Consider the following 18,205-nt stretch of genomic DNA (forward strand, 5'->3'; position numbering starts at 1 on the left):
CTCTTGGCTCGTGTCTTGTATATAAATGGAGATTTCTGTGTTTGGGTCTCATTACACAGATGATATTAACTCTCTTTTACTCTGTATACCATGATGAATAAGAATAATTGACCTGCTGCTTGGTTAAGTGTCACTGCAGAGTACAGAGTGCGGATCAGGAAGCAGTTTCGGACCTCTCGGCTCAGTGTGAGTAAGACGGTCATCCTGGACTGGGTACGTGACCCCAAGTCTGTGCTCTTGCTTGGAGTTGCTTGACAGAAGCAGAAACAGGTCGCAGCCTGTGATAAAGTCTTAAACTCAGTGCTCACGTTTATCTTTTGAGTGTTCTGGAGTTCTTTCTCATGTCTGTGGACACATAACAAAAGTTGTCAAAAAAAGAATCAAGCAAATAAATAAATGTGTTGAAAAACGTGTCGGCATTTGAATCTTGTGTGTTTGATTGTTACCGTGCACAGTTTAAATCAATAGTTGAGTGTGGAGTTCCCCTGGGATCTATTCTTGGTCCCCTGATGATCTGGTTCCAGTGTACTGTAGGAGATCATAACTACAGTGGTAACACTTCACTGTCATCTATCTAATACTAAGTCGTGTGGATACATAAGAGATGTTTTCCTCAAAGCTTTTATTTTCCAGTTCCATTTATTTGACATTATTATCAGTTCTTGGTCTCATACTAAATACATTTATACAAGGAATAGGTAACTGATTTTAAACTTTGATATACCGTAATATGCAGAAGTCTTGAGCCACCCCTAATTGCTTTTGATTTTGCTTCAGTAGCCAGACTTTCATATCATTTTTAGTCATCCAGTCCTTGTGGCATTTTGTAAGCCACTTAACACTGACTGAGAAATCATTTAAGCATAGAAAGGGTGGAGGGATGAGCCATTCTTGTGTCTACACATAACATAAGTTATAAAGAAGCAGTTTTGAATATTTAGGCACTTTGTTACTAACAGCCTGTCACAAAAAGACACAGTTTGCTCCCATTTATTTAGTTGAATCTCTGAAAAATGTAAAGCACTGTTTGACAGGCATAAAATAGCAATTTTGCAATTACAAGGTGATTTCCAAGGAGCTGCTAGCAGAAAACTCAGCATGGTGTGCTGTGTGTCCTTACAAATTTAAGGAAAACAGAAACAAACCAATTTAGTAGGTTATTTAATTTCAGTTTGTTGATTGCTTATCTCCAGCTAATCATACTTTTCTGACTGCCATGTGTCATAATGCTGTATATAACTGTACTTGCTCTGTCCAGTTTTGGCAGGTTGAACGTCTAAAGAGCCAGAAACATGTCCAATAAAACATGACCCCAGTGAGAGACTGTTTTTGCTGACAGTGCAACCTGATAAATGAATAACATTATCATAAAGCTTTTCTATGTTCTTTTACATAATAGTTTGTACTTTTGCTCAGGGTGAGCACATCTGCATGCCTTTGTGCAGCCCTCCATTATTGATTATGTGCTTACCATGTGCAGCAGGGCCAGTCAGGCTAATCCCCTAATAATGGAGGCAGGAAATCTGGGCTACACACAAAGGCCCTCGACTGGTTTAGCTGTATGTCACCAACACCAACCAGTATGTTAATAAAGGTACTGTAGGTACTCACATGTTGTGTTGTGGTTCTCTTTTCATATCATCATGCCACATATATATGCATATGCATGCACGCTTTGCACACTTCCAAGAAATTTTAAAGACAGCCGCTGGCTAATTGAGGTTAACTTCTTTTTCAAGAAGCTTAGGCAATAACTCGATTCACAAATCTCTAAATACTGTGGGAGTGACAAAATATCCACCGTAACCTTGATATTTACAAAATGAAATGTACTAATTACATTACTTATACATATATTGTCATATCATAGGTGATCATAGAATGCATATTTTTTGTAGGCAGGGTTTAGTGTAAGGTTACAGACCCTTTCTCCATCTGTCAGGAATCTGGACAGAGGACACAAATGGATGGTGAGGCAGATTAAATTGAAAAAAGCAAGGCTTTGTTTGGGCTGATGAAAAAGCCAAAAAAACAAAAAGTTCAAAAGAAACATGAAGCAAAAAGGAGGAGAATAAATTTCCACTGGCGCACTGACAGGGCAGCACATCAGATGAACCAACAAAGAAAGGGTGGTAAGCACAACTAAACATACACAGAGACTTGATCAATTCAGGAACCACCAAAGTTCAAATCTACCATGAACTGGAAACTGCTGGAAAGCCAGTGTAACTGTCCACAGTGAAACATGTTTTACATCCTGATGGACTGAGAGGGTGCTTGACAGAAATTTGCACCTGCCCACATTTATACATGAACTGGTAACAGTTAGCGCAAGAAAAAAGTTTCAGAGTCAGACGAACCAAATATTGAGCTATTTGGCAACAATGACAAGATGTATGTTTGGAGTAATAAAGGTGAAGCGTTCAAACCTAAGAACACTGTACCAGCTGACAAGCATGGTGGTGGTAGCATCATGCTCTGGGGCTGTTTCGCTGCCAGTGGTGCTTGTACACTGGATAAAGCGGAAGAAAAAATGAAGGAGGACTATACTGAAAATTTGAGGACTGTGCTGGGTCAGTGCCAGGAAGCTACATCAACTCTGCCAGTTCTGCTAAGAAGAGTAGTCAAATATGCAGCCAGAAGTATGTCAGAAGCTTGTTGAGTGTCTGGTTCAGGTGCAATTTGCTAAGGGATGTATAGATGTATATACTTTTAACCCTATGTGGATTAGAGACCATTAAAAAGAAATTCACACTTGTGCAGCCAATTCTTGTTTTTCTTGTTTTAATTGTAATCCCAAATTACCATAACATTCATGCCCATGACGAGTAACTTCTGAGGACAACTGTACATTCATAGAGCCATCAGTCTATAGGCTACTTCCAGGTCCAGGTCACCCTATCCCACTGCTTTAATTATGCACACCAAGAAGGACCCCCATCTGTGTTTTTAGTCCAGGTGATGTTGTTCCTTGGTCTTTCTATTTATTGGCAGGTACTGAGTGAAAAGACAACCATCAGTTTCTGGGTTCTCTGTGTCATTATTCTATTTTCTAATATTTATTTATCTAAAAAAAACAACCAAAAGAAAACTTTCATCCAACTTTCATCTTGTGTCGGATTATTGGACTGTCAGGACTATATAGGTAGGTAAAACATACATTCTGAAAAACAAAGGCTGATTAATACAACAGGAAAATAGAGAGTGCATAATAAGAGTGTGACACCTTTTTGAACATATATATTTTTCTCCACTGACTGTATTTAACCTTAGATGAGAAATCCTAAATTGAGAATTTCTTGTGTTTTGTTTGCTTTTTTTATAAGTGGGGTGAAAGATATACAGCAGTCACTTATAAACTGGTGAAAGTTGCAATACAGTGTCAGTATTAAAGGAATTGATATATTGTTTTTAGAAAAGGCGCGAAATTTGGTGCATATACAAACAGCTTTTAGAGGATAGAAATACCAATAACAACAGGCTGTCTACATTTTTCACAAGTATTTTATAAAACCCTTAGCTACTAGGCTGTAAAAGTCACTCGTTGCTTTCAAAAGGGTACAAACATTGTAATTATCTGTGTAGTATTTAGCGTATTGGATGGCATGAAGCAGGATATCATGTCTCTCCCAACTCTAACATGCTTTCTCCTGCACTCTGTGTGGGCTACGCTACATTCGCTGATCAGTTTCCAGTTTCACCGCCTATTCTTCCAAGTTCTAAGAGTGCGGCCTGAATCTTTACATTAACTGTGAATGTGTGCACATGTGTGTGTGCCTGTGTGTGTGCCTGTGTGTGTGTTTGTGCTTTAGAAGGTCTTGGTGTTTTAGCAGATTAGTTGGGAGCTATTTGCTGTTGTGTGGTCTGTGTCACATTTCTGCACTGGTGGCGATCCTCTTTTGCTGGTTTTACCTTTCTGTATCTACCCTTGTCATTTTCAGAAAGAGGCTATTCTGCATGGAGTGAATGAGCACAATCAACATGGAGAACAGCAAGGTGACCAGTCGTCCATGTAGAGCCTAAAATGAAAGTTTTTACCTCAGAACAAACGTGCAGTGTTTTTAAGAGCAGTCACTGGCAAATAAAGTCACTAATTGCTGCAGAGTGTTGTAGACATAACTGAAAAGAAGCATTTGTGTTCAACTACTGTGGCAAATGGAAATACCTATTCGTTTCAGTTCAATTTATATATTGCCAAATCACAACAACCTTTAACTCAAGGCGCCGTGAGTTTGAGTTTGTTTATTTAAATAAAAAGCAAAACAGATTTATTGTAAAATCCTTTTGCTACATGTGTTGAACTGCCCCTTAAAGCACTGCTCATCCCCGCTGTGTGCATGTCCCCAGCAGCCAGTGAAGGAGGTGCCCCCCCTGCCTCGCCACCCAACCCCTCTTCCTGTGACCTCTTCCTCTCTGACCCCTGCTGTCACTTCAAAACACCACACCACAGGCTCCATCCAGCATGTGCAGGTGGCCTCATCAGGTGACTAACACATCCAGCATATTTGCATTTATTTATGTATTTGTTAAAGTAATGTAAGAATATGAAAATGCAGCCATTACATGTGTAACTGACAGCCTTGTTCCTGTTCTTTTCTTATACTCATGATCACACTAGATATCTGCAGGTAACACAGGATTTCACATACAGATATATATGTAAGTATATATAATGTTTGTTTACTTGTTTACAGTGGTGACATCGTTCAGTCATCTGAGGCCTCCAGAGAGGGACCTCACACCGTTCTCTCAGATGAAGTCTGTTAAGTCTCTGAGGCATGCCGGCTTCACTGCGGTCTTCACTGGACAAGTGGTGAGCTGGCTGGTGCATTGTTATGTACCGTACTGTACTGTGTTACATATCAGTGTGGCTGTAGCTCAGGAGGTAGAGCAGGCCCTCTGCTAATTGGACGGTTGATGGTTCGATATCTGGCTGTTCCAGTCTGCATGCCAAAGTATCCTGAGCTAAGTACTGAACCCCAGGTTGTTCTCTGATGTTGTTCCATCTAAGTGTGAATGTTAGCTAGAAAACAATTAAGCAGATATGTGTGTGTATCTATCTATCTATCTATCTATCTATCTATCTATCTATCTATCTATCTATCTATCTATCTATCTATCTATCTAAACATGTTGAGTGCTCGCATAGAGTAGAAAGGTGCTATGTAAGAACCAGCCTGTTCGTATATAGCACAAAAAATAACAATAAATTCGTTGTGAGCACCGCCCCCTATTTACACAATAACCCAGTCTAAAAGTTGATTCCCTGGTGCTGCTGATGGAAACCTGGAATGGACACATTCATCCATTTTTTAATCATCCATCCATCCATCCATCCATCCATCCATTCTCATCTGTCTTCTGCTTCCTATTTAGGGTTGTTGGGGGCTGGAGCCTATCCCAGTGGATGCTGGGATATTATTCACAGATCATGATCTTCATCCCACGGAAATGACAGCAATTTCCTCTACATAACACCGTGTGACGTTAACAGAATGTAACCTGAAAAGTGAAGTGCCTTAAACTGAATTCTTCCAAATGACCAACAGGGGGCGACTCTGGCTTCAAAAAATCAGACTATCGTCTAACCTAACCCTAACGCAGACTGAGTCTATAGGGGAATGATATTATTTCGAACTGTGTAGGACCTTAGTAAACACATTTTGCCAATTATTGTTTTTAGACTTTATTATAACAGAAATATTTATTATAACAGAAAAGCTGAGAACTGAGGGGGAAGATACGCAGAAAATGACAACAGTGAATTGAAATCCCTGCCTCTACAATAGCCTTTCGAGAAATCAGTTATCTGTGCAACCCAGTGAGCTAAACCAGCAGTCTGATGAGTCTGACATCATCGTGAAAGAATAAACTGTCTTTATTAGGAAAAATGTTTATGAGGATTTAATTTCAGGGATTTTATCTTCAGAGCCGGAGCTCAGTACTTTCCCTCTGTCTCACATTATTGCGCGGTGACAGAAGCTTGACGGTGGGGAGGTGCCGGAGGAGTTACCGATTGTCGACGTGATCCTGGCTGACATTGACTCCCTCGTGCCGACACATGACGAAACAGGCCGTCCTATTGCCGAGTGGAAACGACAGGTGATGGTGCGGCAGCTGCAGGTCAGGCTGCAGGATGATGAGGAACAGAGGAGACAGGTACTGTCCAGCTTTTATACTGCACTGTGTATACAAAATTCCCAAAGCGTTGAGCTACTTGCTTAAAATCCATATTGTTCCCTGTAACAGGACATAGCTAATGGCTACATGCCAGTTGATGGCTGGAAGTACTCCCAAGCCCACAACGCAGTCTTGGGACCCTTCGGTGAGCTCCTAACAGAGGATGACCTGGTGTACCTGCAGCAGCAGATTGAGTCTGTTTCACATCAGAAACGCTGCCAGGCGTATGAGCTGGAGCTGACCAGGCTGACTGAGGAGCTGAGGGCAATTTTACCTTATCCTATTGTCAACATTTCCCTCAACAGAGAGGTTCTGCAGCAGATGGACTCTGAGGGGAAAATGCAGCTGACTTTGCCAATCTGGTGCAGCCGTGTCGCAGAGATTATCAAGAATATGTCTCTCCTGGTGGCTAATCTGACTCAAATCACAGAAAAAGATGGTGAAATGGGGTTAGTGGAGGGCATGGTGGAAGGGATGAAGGGTTTACAGAAGATAAAAGGTAACCCAGGAATTGAACTGGGACAGGGATTAGTGCAACCAGGTCTAAACTCAGAGGAAGCCCATGTGGAGGCCTCCAGTGTATGTAGGATACCTCACATAGGGATGGCATCTGCTTTTAGCCATCGTTTGGAGAGCAACAGCTACAGAAGAGCACAAAGGGAAAAGGTGGAAAGGGAGATCCAGCAGTCTGGAGTCTCAGTTAGAAACCTCAGATCAACCTTTGAGGGTCAGATTGGTAGCATTTATCCCTTTGCTGGGGTTATAAAAGCAGGAGGGGGGTTGACAAACCAGGCTGTAAATGGAGCTTCAAGCGGAAAGAACAGCAATGTCAATACAAGCTTCAAATGTGAGGTTGACCAACCTGACACTCCTAAAACAGCTGCACCTGTAATGGAAACGACCAGCTTAAGAAAAGAGCGAATCGTGGTGCTATTCCTGAGCCACTGGAAGAAATCTGCATATGCTATTACAGTGAGAGCAGCAAGGCAGAGGCAGGGACAGGCTGCAGCGCCAGGAAGAGTGACAGAAGCACAGCCCCAACAGAAAATCCCCTCTATGTTTCAGTTCTGCCAACAACGAGGTGCTGTGGATAAAATGCTGAACTCCTGGAGAAATAAACTAGAACTTAGAGAAGTGCAACCTTTACCTTCCTTTAGCGTTTCACAAAATCCTCCACTTTGTGTAACCTACTCCCCAGAACAATTCCTTCCAGATGTGGATGGTGTTGCAGTGAGCCATGACACCTTGACCCTCGATCTCTTTATGCTGGGTTACTTTCACATCTTAGAGCAGGATTTGTCAGCTGAGGAGAGGAAGATGAGGCACCTCCTTTGCTTTGAGGTCTTTGACCGTGTTGGCAGTTTTCCTTGGGAGAAGGTGCGGGACTTCCATAAGGCTGTCCTCCAGGAGATCCAGGCTGGGAAGCGACAGTGGAGCGACGGCTTCGAGGACATCAAATTTCACTTCTTTGGTGATTCAAATCCATGTCACTGTCCACCACCATCATCATCATCATTGCTGCCAGATTCCAAATTAGTACCCAAAGTTATAGTTCAAAGTGCTACTCCAGATGAGCGCTGCAGTGACACAGACTTCTCCTGCTTCCACAATGAAGACATTTGTAAATATATTGACCGCAGTTTTGCTTTCTGGAAAGAGAAGGAGGCGGAGTTGTTTGACTTTGAACATTAAGTCTGCTTGTTAAACGTGATGCTTTTGCACAGATTGATGTTGGTGTGTTTGTTTTGTTGAACTAATAAATTTTGTAGCAGTATTAAAAGGTGTGACTGATAAATAGATGTAGTTATTGTGTAGCTAGAAAATAATGTAAAAAAAAAGTGATTTCCCATGTTGTAACACTGACAAAGTTACAGCAAACATTTCATACAGTTTACATAATTTGAGAGATCATTGCAATTTGTTCGGACTCTATTTAAAAGGACAGTGCAGTAAAAATACATATCGAAAGGAGTTTGATGATCATGTTAAATGTGTCCCAACACATGAAAACAATATGTTCTCGGCTGTGTAAAGTGACAGCATCTCTTATTAACAACACACACTGTGTAAAAGTCGGCTACCCTGTGTTAGAAACCAGAAAGTGCTGAGTTTGAAAGGCAGGGAGGATCTGATAAAATATGTAGATGCAAAAGATGCATGTGCCTCTCAAACCGCAGTTATGTTAGAACGGAAGTGCATCTCCTGTCAGTTCTAAGATTTTATGTATTGGGACTTAATAGAGAAATACAAAACATGACACATTACACTGTAAACATTAAGCCAAGATGCAGGAGAAATGTAGTACACTGTCACCATCTTCAATGGAAATAAGAGGTTAAGTAGCAGTCACGTGCTACTAATCAAATACACTTAATTAACTGATAATCAGCCAGTGTGAGCGCCTCTATAAAAGCAGAGGTTTTGGCAGTCTGCTGCTTTGGAACATTGAGCATTGAGGTGTTTGTTATTACAATGCCAAAGAGGAAAGAAATAAGCAGTAACCTTAGAATAGCGACTATTGTTGCCCATCAATCTGGGAAGTGTTAGTTTAAGGCCTTTTCCAAACAGCCAATCTTCCCAGGAGTGGATGTTCGAGAAAATACAGCCCAAGGTCAAATTGCAGAAAGGGTTGTCAAGAGAAAGCCTCTCCTTAAAAAGAACATGGCTGCATGGCTTAGGTTTGCAGAGTTGTATCTTTAACAATAAGCTTAGGACCGCACAGCACCACGTTTGGCAAAAACCAAACACAGCATAGCAGCACAAACATCTGGCTTGAACGACGAGTCAGCATACAGAGAGGAGTTGCAACAGCTAACGGACTAGTGTAGAGTCAACAACCTGTCTCTGAATGTGGACAAAACAAAAGAGATGATTGTTGACTTCAGGAAAGCACACAGAGATCACTGTCCACTTAACATTTATGGATCCTCTGTGGAGGTCATCAAGAGCACCAGATTCCTTGGTGTCCACCTGGCGGAGAACCTCTCCTGGTCCCTCAACACCAACCCCCACAGACCCCTCACACACACTCTTCACCGTGCTGCCTTCTCGCAAGAGGTATCGGAGCATCCGGGCCCTCACTGCCAGACTGCCAGAATCACTCGCACACATACACAAACAAACAAAGGCAGGCACGCACCAAGTTCCTTTTGCGCAGTACTCAGTATTTTGCACATTTCCACTGCACTGTCTTGTGTCTGTATCGTCCTGTTATGTCTAGTGTCTTGTCTTGTTTTTTTGTTTGTTTTTTATTTGCAATTTTTGCACATTGCACTTTACATCGACCTGTGTTGATTGTCTGTTACATGTCATATGTAGCACCATGGTCTCGGAGGAACATTGTCTCGTTTCACTCTGTGCTGTACCACTTTACATGGTTGAAATGAAAATAAAAAAACACTTGACCTGACTTGTCTCATGGCCACAAGTCACGGGCACCTTGCAGGGATTGAGCTGACTGTGAATCCTCTGTATGCCTCTGTATCAGCCATTTCTCTGAGAGCTAAAGTTTGGCTAAAACTGGAGTCACGTAACAGACAATGATCCCAAGCACAGCAGCAAATCTGCAACAGAATGGCTGAAAAAGAAAAGAATCAAGATGTTGCAATGGCTAAATCAGGTTGCGTGGTGGGACCTTAAAAGAGCTGTGAATAAATGAATAGCTGTATAATGTAATGAAATGCAGTAATGTAGTCAAGACGAGTGGACCAAAATCCCCCCACAACAATGTCATACAGAAAAAAGCACTTCACCTTCTTGCTGCTACAATTTGACTTTTTTATTAAATAAACAATAACACCCTGCAATATGTCCAGTGTTGTTGTTCATCTTAGTTTTTATTTACCTCATTTTATGACCAGATAAATTTTTAGTCATATCACAATAGGTAAAACCTTAAAAATGACAGAGGCTGGACTTTCTTTTTACCACGACTCTATGTGCAGACGTGATGCTATAGACAGAGTGCCCCTAACACATTTTCATTAGCTATTCGGCTTTTAATCTGAAGTGATTTTTATTAATTTGTCAAATATATCAAAGGTACAATGATGGAAAACCCCTCAAATACTAAAGTAACAGTATCCTCATACTGTTTAGGGCAGGAGTCTCCATGGGCTACAATGTGCTCTGCAAAGAGCATAAGAAGGAGGAAGAGGAAAATCTGGAGAGTTGGAGGTAAACACTGGAGAGAAGAGGAATGAAAGTCAGCAGAAGCAAGACGGAATACATGTGTGTGAATGAGTGGAAAGCTGAACATTCAAGGAGTAGAGGTAGTGAAAGTAGATGACATTAAATACCTGGGGTCAGCCATCTAAAGAAACAGACAGTGCACAAGAGACAGTGAAGAAGAGAGTGCAGGCAGGTTAGAGTGGGTGGAGACAAGGGTCAGGGGTGATTTGTGGATTTGGATAGCAGCAAGTATGAAAGGGAAGGTTTTCTTTCTTGTTGACAGCGGCACCGACAAAAAGACAAGAGAGTCGTTTGGACATTTGCAGAATGAGGAACAGTGGATATACTGGACAAACGGTGTTAAATATGGAGCTGCCAGGCAGGAGGAAAAGAGGAACACCTCAGAGAAGATCCATGGATGTAGTAAAGAAGGACACACAGAGTTTTGTTGAGACAGAAGTGGATACTAAAGATAGGGTTAAATGGGTGGTGGATGATCCGTGTTGACGACCCCTGAAGGGAGCACTCCCTTCAGGGTGGAAACAGTGAGAAACTGTACTATGATATATAAATACTTACTTGTGAGTAAATGAATTGCATTTAATTTTTTTTATAATAGAGGAGCATGGAGCAAATGCACAAAATGTGTAAAGTTTAGCGTCATAAATGACAACAGACTATAATCTTCTCATGGGAGAAGTCATGGCAAACGAATTTCTCATGTTTTTGTTTCAAAAATGAATAAAATTATTAAATTGTTTACGATGTTTCAAACAGGATAACTGATCATTAACTTCTTAGAACTCAGAACTAGTCATTAGCAGTGTTGCTGGGCATTTTAATTCATACTAACATCCCATTTTAGGAAATGATACTGAATATACCTTAAAGTTACATTTAAATGTTTTATATGGCTGGTGAATAAATAAAAATTACATTTATTAAATAAATGTATTTTTAAAATCGTCTCTTAGGTGTTTCTCTTATTTACCTTAAACTAAAAATCATGGGCGTTTTTAATTAGTTTATGTCCAAGAAAAAACAAAAAAACAAAACATAGTACAGCTTCAGGCCCAATAGAAAGGTGAGGGACTGCGATAGGTGAGGTCGCGCAGGCGCACAAGCTTCCTAAATTGACAGGAGGATGCTGAGCTGCATTCCCATCATTCTGTGAGTAGAGGAGGATCCCCCTGCGCAGGCATAGCGGGCGAGACACCGAGCGATAAAAACATATAAAAATAATCCAAGTCGAGCTGTTTATCTGCCACCATGTCCGCTGGAGGAGACCTGGGGAACCCCCTGAGGAAATTTAAACTCGTGTTTTTGGGAGAGCAGAGCGGTGAGTCAGAGCTCGGGCGGGTTTGGGTCATCCTTATCAAACATGCGCATATATCGAGGGCCATGTATGCAATCCGTGATCATTTTGGGAAGTTTAAAGTGAATCCAGAAGATGTTTCTAGTGGCTTTGCTATATTAGACGCCCATGTTGCCCCTGGCATAATTTGTAGCTGTGGAAATTTTGATTAACCTTTGAAGAAAAAGAAAGAGAAATGGCTCGGATATAAACGCAGATTCTTGTATATCACCTAGAGTGCTTTTTTGTTGTTGTTTTTTACTTGCCGCAAAGTGCCATCATTGGAAGCAGGCGCTGGGAATTGTGGTGTTTTGATGTGCTGCAGTGACCAACAAATATGCCCAGCCTTTTCCAGATAACGCTATATTTCCCCACACATCGCTTATTTCTGACACAAACGACCCTTTATTGTGTTATATGACAGCGTTTAACATTTCCCCACCACTCGATGGCTATTATTTTTTTCTTTTTAAAGAAGAAGATAATAAGCGGTCCCCCATGTGTCAGTTCGGGACACACCCAAGGCTGGCGATGTCTGTAGCATCTCTAAACCTCGCGGTCTCCGATTCGGTCCCATAAATAATCAAATAAAAGAAAAAAAACGAGAGCTTGACAGCGCCACGATAATATACCAGGACTATTTAATTCAATAATCCGTGTATTCAGGGTGTTATCGGCTGTGTATGTGCGTTGATGTGATGGCACAAATTCAGGAGGAGCGGATCGATAATGGTTTAGCGCTGTAAAGCTGCCCGAATACGTGTTCAGACATCAGACATCCAGAGTGGCAGCAGAGGAGCTCTTATCCCATCAAAAGCACGAGCAAAGACTAGAAAAACACATAATTAGGCCTAATATGACAGAAGCTTGGCCTGTTTGTGTCTTACATTGTGATGCTTTAGTGTGTGTGTGCGTGTGTGTGCTGCATGTCTAAGACAGAGCTGTGTGTCGACTGAAAAAAAGCCTCACGGTGTGTTTGCGTGGCCTGTACTGCAACGTTGCTGTCCACGGTGCTGAAAGGAGGCCTGGTGTGGCCACTGCCCATCGCTGGCTTCAGGAGTACTGCTGTCTGCGTACTGTGCATGAGGCCCTTCTGGAAAGAAAAAAAAAAAGTCCTGTCCTCACTCATGTGCGGATCTGATGTAAAATGGTGCTGCTGGGAGGGATGTAAATAAAAATGGAGATCACTAGGCTCACCTTGATCCTCTGAGATCAAGTCTCCTTCGGCATCAGTCCAGTGAGCATTAACAGCCGGTCTTTTTGTTACCGTGGTCACATTTCTGGACACAGTTTGTGTTTTCGTTGCAGTCACCTCTCACATTATTTTCAAGGATAAAAGACAGGATGGGAGGGGGAAGACTACTTATTGTATTTAAATTGTTCACCTTTGGTTGTATGGTAAAACTATAGCACTGAGTAGTGTTGGAAATACACAAAAAAGAAAGGAAAATGCAAAGGAGAAAGAGAAGGCGAAGAAAATACACACATAAATCATGACTAAATGGGAAAACACATAAACGATTAGCACAAAACATACAGACATTTCACAAAAAACATGAATTTGAGATTTTGGTTCTTATCTGAAACCTTGAAGTGGAATAACATTTGAATTTCACTTTAGATGTTTGCATTGTTTAGAGGCGTACATGTTTCTGTGAAGAGGAACATTTACACATTTGATAACAGGAAATCTAAGATAGCAGATTTTTCTTACTTTGAACTGAAATCCATTTTGCTGCCCTTATTTTGAGCTATTCATTGATTCATACTCACATATTAACTCAGGCATATTTTTGGTGAATTACCGGGCAGATTTTGTTCCAGTGAGTCATGGATTTTTTCTCCCCCCCTCCTTAATTTCTTTTCATTTTTACTGGCTTGATAACTGGCACTGGTTAAATATTCATATATAACTGTGGTGTTGTCACATCAATGAAGCAAATTTTCATTATGTTGATTGAGATCATATATCGATGTGTCCGGACCCTGAAACCAACCTGTGTGTGCTCTGTTTTAGTGGGGAAAACGTCTCTCATCACTAGATTCATGTATGACAGCTTCGACAACACATATCAGGTGAGATCTGGAACAGATCCAGAACCTAAAAACAATTTAAATTATTAAGCAGCATTGATTGATGGCGTTGCTGATTAGCATCTATACGAAAGAGGTATTGGTGGTATTGCTTATAATTGTAAAAGAAATTCAATTTTTCTTTTGGAGGTTGAAGGTTAATATGGGACCGTTATTGCAGCGAGTGCTTTTTGGTCAAAAAAACTCAGTATATTAGATTTTCACAAATTATGTCCTGATCTGAATCATGCCATTTATTCAAACATGATTAGGAACAGCATTGCAGCACTATTAGTTTCTTTAAGAAGAGAAAATATATCATTCCTCCTTCGCCTTTCTCAGAAGTTTGGTACATAACAAGTCAGAAGGATTGGGCCCTGAGGGCAGCACAAATTAAATTAGTGTTTCAGTCAGATTCAATTTCTGTGCTTGTTGGCTCCCTTTTTCCCCCTTTCTTAACAGCTTTATGTATTTGAACAAAAATCACTCTGCTAGAGACAACAGATGGTGCAGAGAAACATTTACATTTTAATGTCTGGGTTTTTGCTGATGATTTTCTCCCCCTCTTTTGCTCTTTCCTCTCCACAGGCGACCATTGGAATTGACTTCCTATCGAAGACAATGTACCTGGAGGACCGGACAGTAGGAAACCTTGATCTTCATTTTTAAAATTCTCATTTCTAAATACATGCGCAGATGACTTGAGGTTTTAAGTAGGAAACAGCCCAATTTCTTCTCTGCTTTGACTAATCCTTGATTTGATTTGCTTAATTATTCCCTTCCGTCACACACTAATGTGATTATGTTATGGTTATTTCTGGTAGTAACAGCTTTGGTGAGCTGACTTTTCTGGCCCTAATAACTCAAAGCCTTACCCATGGATCATCTGCTTTAGCCAGTATTAATACTTTTTCTTTGTCAGGATATTATTGTGCTCTGCCAGCCTGCACAGGAGCTGATACTGGCTTATCCTCCTGGAAGTGTACTTATAGGCTATGTGTGGTGTGGCAGTTTATGCTGAAGGCGCGTGTGTGTCTGTGTGTGTGTGTACACATGCAGGTAAGGCTGCAGCTGTGGGACACAGCTGGACAAGAGCGTTTCAGGAGCCTCATTCCGAGCTACATACGAGACTCGACGGTGGCTGTGGTTGTCTATGACATTACAAGTAAGCGGAAAGCTGTAGCCTGTGTATGATATACATGATACATTTGTATGTTTCTGTGTTAAACGGACAAACACTTGAGTAAAAACATATAGTTTTCTGTTGGGTTTTTGAGACAAAAAAGCTGTATGTAATAAGAAACTCTGGGCTCCACAGATGTAAATTCATTCCAGCAGACCTGCAAATGGATTGACGATGTCAGGACAGAGAGAGGAAGTGATGTCATCATCATGCTAGTAGGCAACAAGACAGACCTGGAAGAGAAAAGGTAAAGGTGGTGGCTTGTAATCATCTCTAACATTTAGCTACAGTCTTCGACATGGAGGTTTTGTTCATTAAATGAGCAAAAAAGCTGTTTGAAGCAACACGTCAATGCCGAATAAATTAGCCCGAGATGCTGAGTCTGGCTTGATTTTCCTGCAGGCAAATCACGATCGAGGAAGGAGAGCAGAGAGCCAAAGAACTGAACGTCATGTTCATCGAGACCAGTGCCAAGACAGGCTGCAATGTCAAACAGGTGATCCCTGCAGTTTTACCAGATTTCACAGCATTTTTGCCATCACTTGATTTCAGAGTCTCTGCCAATCCCCAAATCCCTCCAAGGTGAGCACGCCACCACACAGATAAATCAAATGTTTAAATATGGACAATGTTGCTAAAATGTGCATTCCGTATTTAGTTCTTGCTGGCTAAAGATGAATGAAAAGAAAAAACAAAAGCTAGTTTACCGATATCTATCTAGTACATTTACTCAACTACTGCACTGAAGCACACATCGAAGGCACTAACATTTAATGTTACTAGCTATACCACTTAACATCCAGCACAATTTTGGAAAATATCAAACTTTTTACTTCAATAGATTGATCTTACTGCTGTAGTTATATTTTAGAAATTCAAAATTTTAAAGTAAATCTTCAAATCAGGCCAGCTTCAACAAGCGCTATAGTGGACATTTTTTGTGTTGCATTGCTACTTTTATTCAATACTTCCTTCATCACCTTCAGCATAGATATTAAGTAAACATCAAGGCTAGTATTAGTCAAGGGGTAACATGATACAAAAAAAGCTCCCATCTTCCCAAAAATAATTTTTCACACATCTTGTGATGCACTCCCCCTCCCTCCCCCCTCCCCATTTTTAAGTTTTACAATTTTTTCGTGCCCGCTGCCTCCTGCTCTTTAACCTCCTCCCTCTTGTTCTCCTCCTAGCTGTTTCGTCGAGTTGCAGCAGCCCTACCTGGAATGGAAAGCCTGGACGATGCAAATCCTGAAGGCAGTATCCTTTACAGCCGCCGTGACTCACCATGCCGATAGCCAAACAGCCCAGCAATAGGCAGCTTATTTTTAATCTCTTAGTGGCTGCTGGCACACGTACAGATAGACTGCCGAGGAATCAGCCATTAAACCTTTTATGCTTAATAGAGGAGGAACACACAGAGCCAGGAAGATGGTGTGGATGCACAGGCACAGCACCACATAGTGGCTGACAGGGAAGTGACAGCAGAGGAGGGTGTGTGATGGAGGATGGTTGTGTAAGGAAGGTGAGGGATTCTTATCAATAAATGGGAATTATTATATGGAAACTTACAAACCAAGAAACATTTAACTTTAAAGAAGTGCCCTTAAATTGTAGTATAACATATGGATTTGTCTATACTATGAAGCTCAACATATTTTGGTTTGTCTACAGGTCTTGAGGATTGTGGGGAAAACATGGGGCAAAGTTTTTGGGGCCTCAGATGGAGCTGCATAACATTGGATCAGACAAAAAACTACAACTATGGAGGGGAAGGAGATAGAAACAAGTAGTTGTAGCATGCAGGACCTGAGTCCACATTAGCTTATGGGAATCTTTGACTATCATTTGTGGCATGTCTAGGCCAAGTAGTTTACTTCGCCATGTGACTTTTCCTTAACGTGCCAATTTCCAGTGATTGACATCAAGCTGGACAAGCCAGCGGAACCAGCTGTGCCTGAGGGCGGGTGCTCATGTTAATGCAGAGCTGCACTTGGACAGCTCCCTTCACACCATAGGCTTGTTGTGTTGCTTACTACTGGTTAGCTTCCAGTTGACTTCTCCAATTGGATATAGGATGTGGGCCTTGTATCTGATTGGACAAATCAAATGTTATCTTTCAGTCTTGTTCAGTTGTAAAATATTGTATACTTTGTCAATATGTAAGTGACTGGAGGAGAAAAGGGAAGAAAACAATTGTTGCAATGAAAATGAACACACACACACTGAAAAAAACAGTTTGGAGAAAAATGAGGAAACCAATGGAGTTCTTTTCGCTGTTATGTTTTGTATTTTTTATATATAAAAAGGGAAAGCACCAAAAATGATGCCTAAACACAGAAGGAGAAATAGCAGGAGGGTCGGCCATTTTTCTAAATAGCTGAACATGTCTGAATGTCTGCAGCACGCATGCACGCTGATCTGATCTTTGACCTTTGGCCTGCCCTACAGGGTCTCCGTGCTCTGGAAGGAGGCTGACTATCTTAGAATGTTTTATAGCATCTCTCTATAGCATCTCATGACAAGACGTATCTCATTTGATATTCCCACAACTTCCAGTAGGATCACCTAACAGTAGCTGTGAAAATGTGGCACTCTATCTCTCTATGGGTTTAACTTTTATAGAACAAGCTGTACTGTGGTTAAAAAAGAAGTAATAAAGAGACAACTTACTATCACAACTCCCTAACCCTCCTAAAAGTCCTCTCCTCTTCCTTCTCTCCTCCCGCTATCCTTCTGTCCTTCCAGTCTCCCCATCCCTCCATCCCGGTAATACACATATAACAATCCACTGTAATGCACCGCACTGTATATAATAATGTAATATGTATGTTGTGAACGTCCCTCTGTAGAAGTGGTCCTTGTTCACCAGTATGAATAATGTAATAATGTTTAATGATTAATAAATTACAAATTAAAGGGCTTCACTCTCCTAACCATCAACATTTACCTGGTAGCACAATTATCTACTCTTCTATTTTATTTACTTTCTGTTTTTTTCTGAGAAAATGTGAGATATGGCAAGTTGTTGGGAGTTTGCACAAGCAGGTTTAAACCACTACACTAGTTACATTAAATAGAAAACGACAGAATATATTTAAAGTAATTAATAATTAGTAATTAAATAAAATACACAGCTTCATTTACACAGCAAATATTTTTCTTGGGAACAAATGGGTTAGTAACACTTAAGATACGCTAAGACAGCGGTCCCCAACCTTTTTTGCGCCACGGACCGGTTTATGCCC

General features: G+C 41.0%; 2 protein-coding genes across 4 annotated transcripts; both read left to right on the top strand.

Annotated features, from left to right (window-relative positions):
- The first annotated feature begins 3,981 nt into the window (after positions 1–3,981).
- espnlb (espin like b) lies at positions 3,982–7,872 on the top strand. The gene is made up of 5 exons (XM_085379014.1): positions 3,982–3,996; positions 4,351–4,483; positions 4,695–4,813; positions 5,980–6,159; positions 6,250–7,872. The coding sequence occupies exons 1-5, from the start codon at positions 3,982–3,984 to the stop codon at positions 7,870–7,872; spliced, it is 2,070 nt and encodes a 689-aa protein (XP_085235140.1).
- A 3,747-nt stretch (positions 7,873–11,619) lies between these two features.
- Positions 11,620–16,937, top strand: LOC146613451 (ras-related protein Rab-6B-like). 3 transcript variants are annotated; one of them, XM_085377232.1, is made up of 8 exons: positions 11,620–11,689; positions 13,722–13,780; positions 14,366–14,439; positions 14,827–14,942; positions 15,096–15,207; positions 15,363–15,456; positions 16,151–16,217; positions 16,873–16,937. In XM_085377232.1, exons 1-8 carry the CDS (start codon positions 11,620–11,622, stop codon positions 16,935–16,937), a joined length of 657 nt encoding a protein of 218 aa, XP_085233358.1. The 3 variants fall into 3 exon arrangements, with proteins under 3 accessions (XP_085233358.1, XP_085233359.1, XP_085233360.1); XM_085377233.1 differs by having other exon boundaries at positions 14,366–14,432; positions 14,829–14,942; XM_085377234.1 differs by having other exon boundaries at positions 14,366–14,419; positions 14,837–14,942.
- Positions 16,938–18,205: the final 1,268 nt, after the last annotated feature.

This window comes from Diplotaxodon limnothrissa, linkage group LG18, assembly GCF_057381915.1.
Source record: "Diplotaxodon limnothrissa isolate DT_005_m linkage group LG18, D_limnothrissa_male_GT1.1, whole genome shotgun sequence".
Classification (NCBI taxonomy): Eukaryota; Metazoa; Chordata; class Actinopteri; order Cichliformes; family Cichlidae; genus Diplotaxodon; species Diplotaxodon limnothrissa.

What these genes read in the sequence shown, in the direction of transcription:
- LOC146613451 (XM_085377232.1), top strand. Translation starts at nt 11,620, where the DNA reads ATGTCCGCTGGAGGAGACCTGGGGAACCCCCTGAGGAAATTTAAACTC. An exon ending in GGTTGTCTATGACATTACAA is followed by an intron (nt 14,943 to 15,095) that starts GTAAGCGGAAAG and finishes TGGGCTCCACAG; the next exon opens with ATGTAAATTCATTCCAGCAG. An exon ending in CGATGCAAATCCTGAAGGCA is followed by an intron (nt 16,218 to 16,872) that starts GTATCCTTTACA and finishes GCCAATTTCCAG; the next exon opens with TGATTGACATCAAGCTGGAC.
- espnlb (XM_085379014.1), top strand. An exon ending in CGGTCTTCACTGGACAAGTG is followed by an intron (nt 4,814 to 5,979) that starts GTGAGCTGGCTG and finishes GCGCGGTGACAG; the next exon opens with AAGCTTGACGGTGGGGAGGT. An exon ending in ATGAGGAACAGAGGAGACAG is followed by an intron (nt 6,160 to 6,249) that starts GTACTGTCCAGC and finishes TCCCTGTAACAG; the next exon opens with GACATAGCTAATGGCTACAT.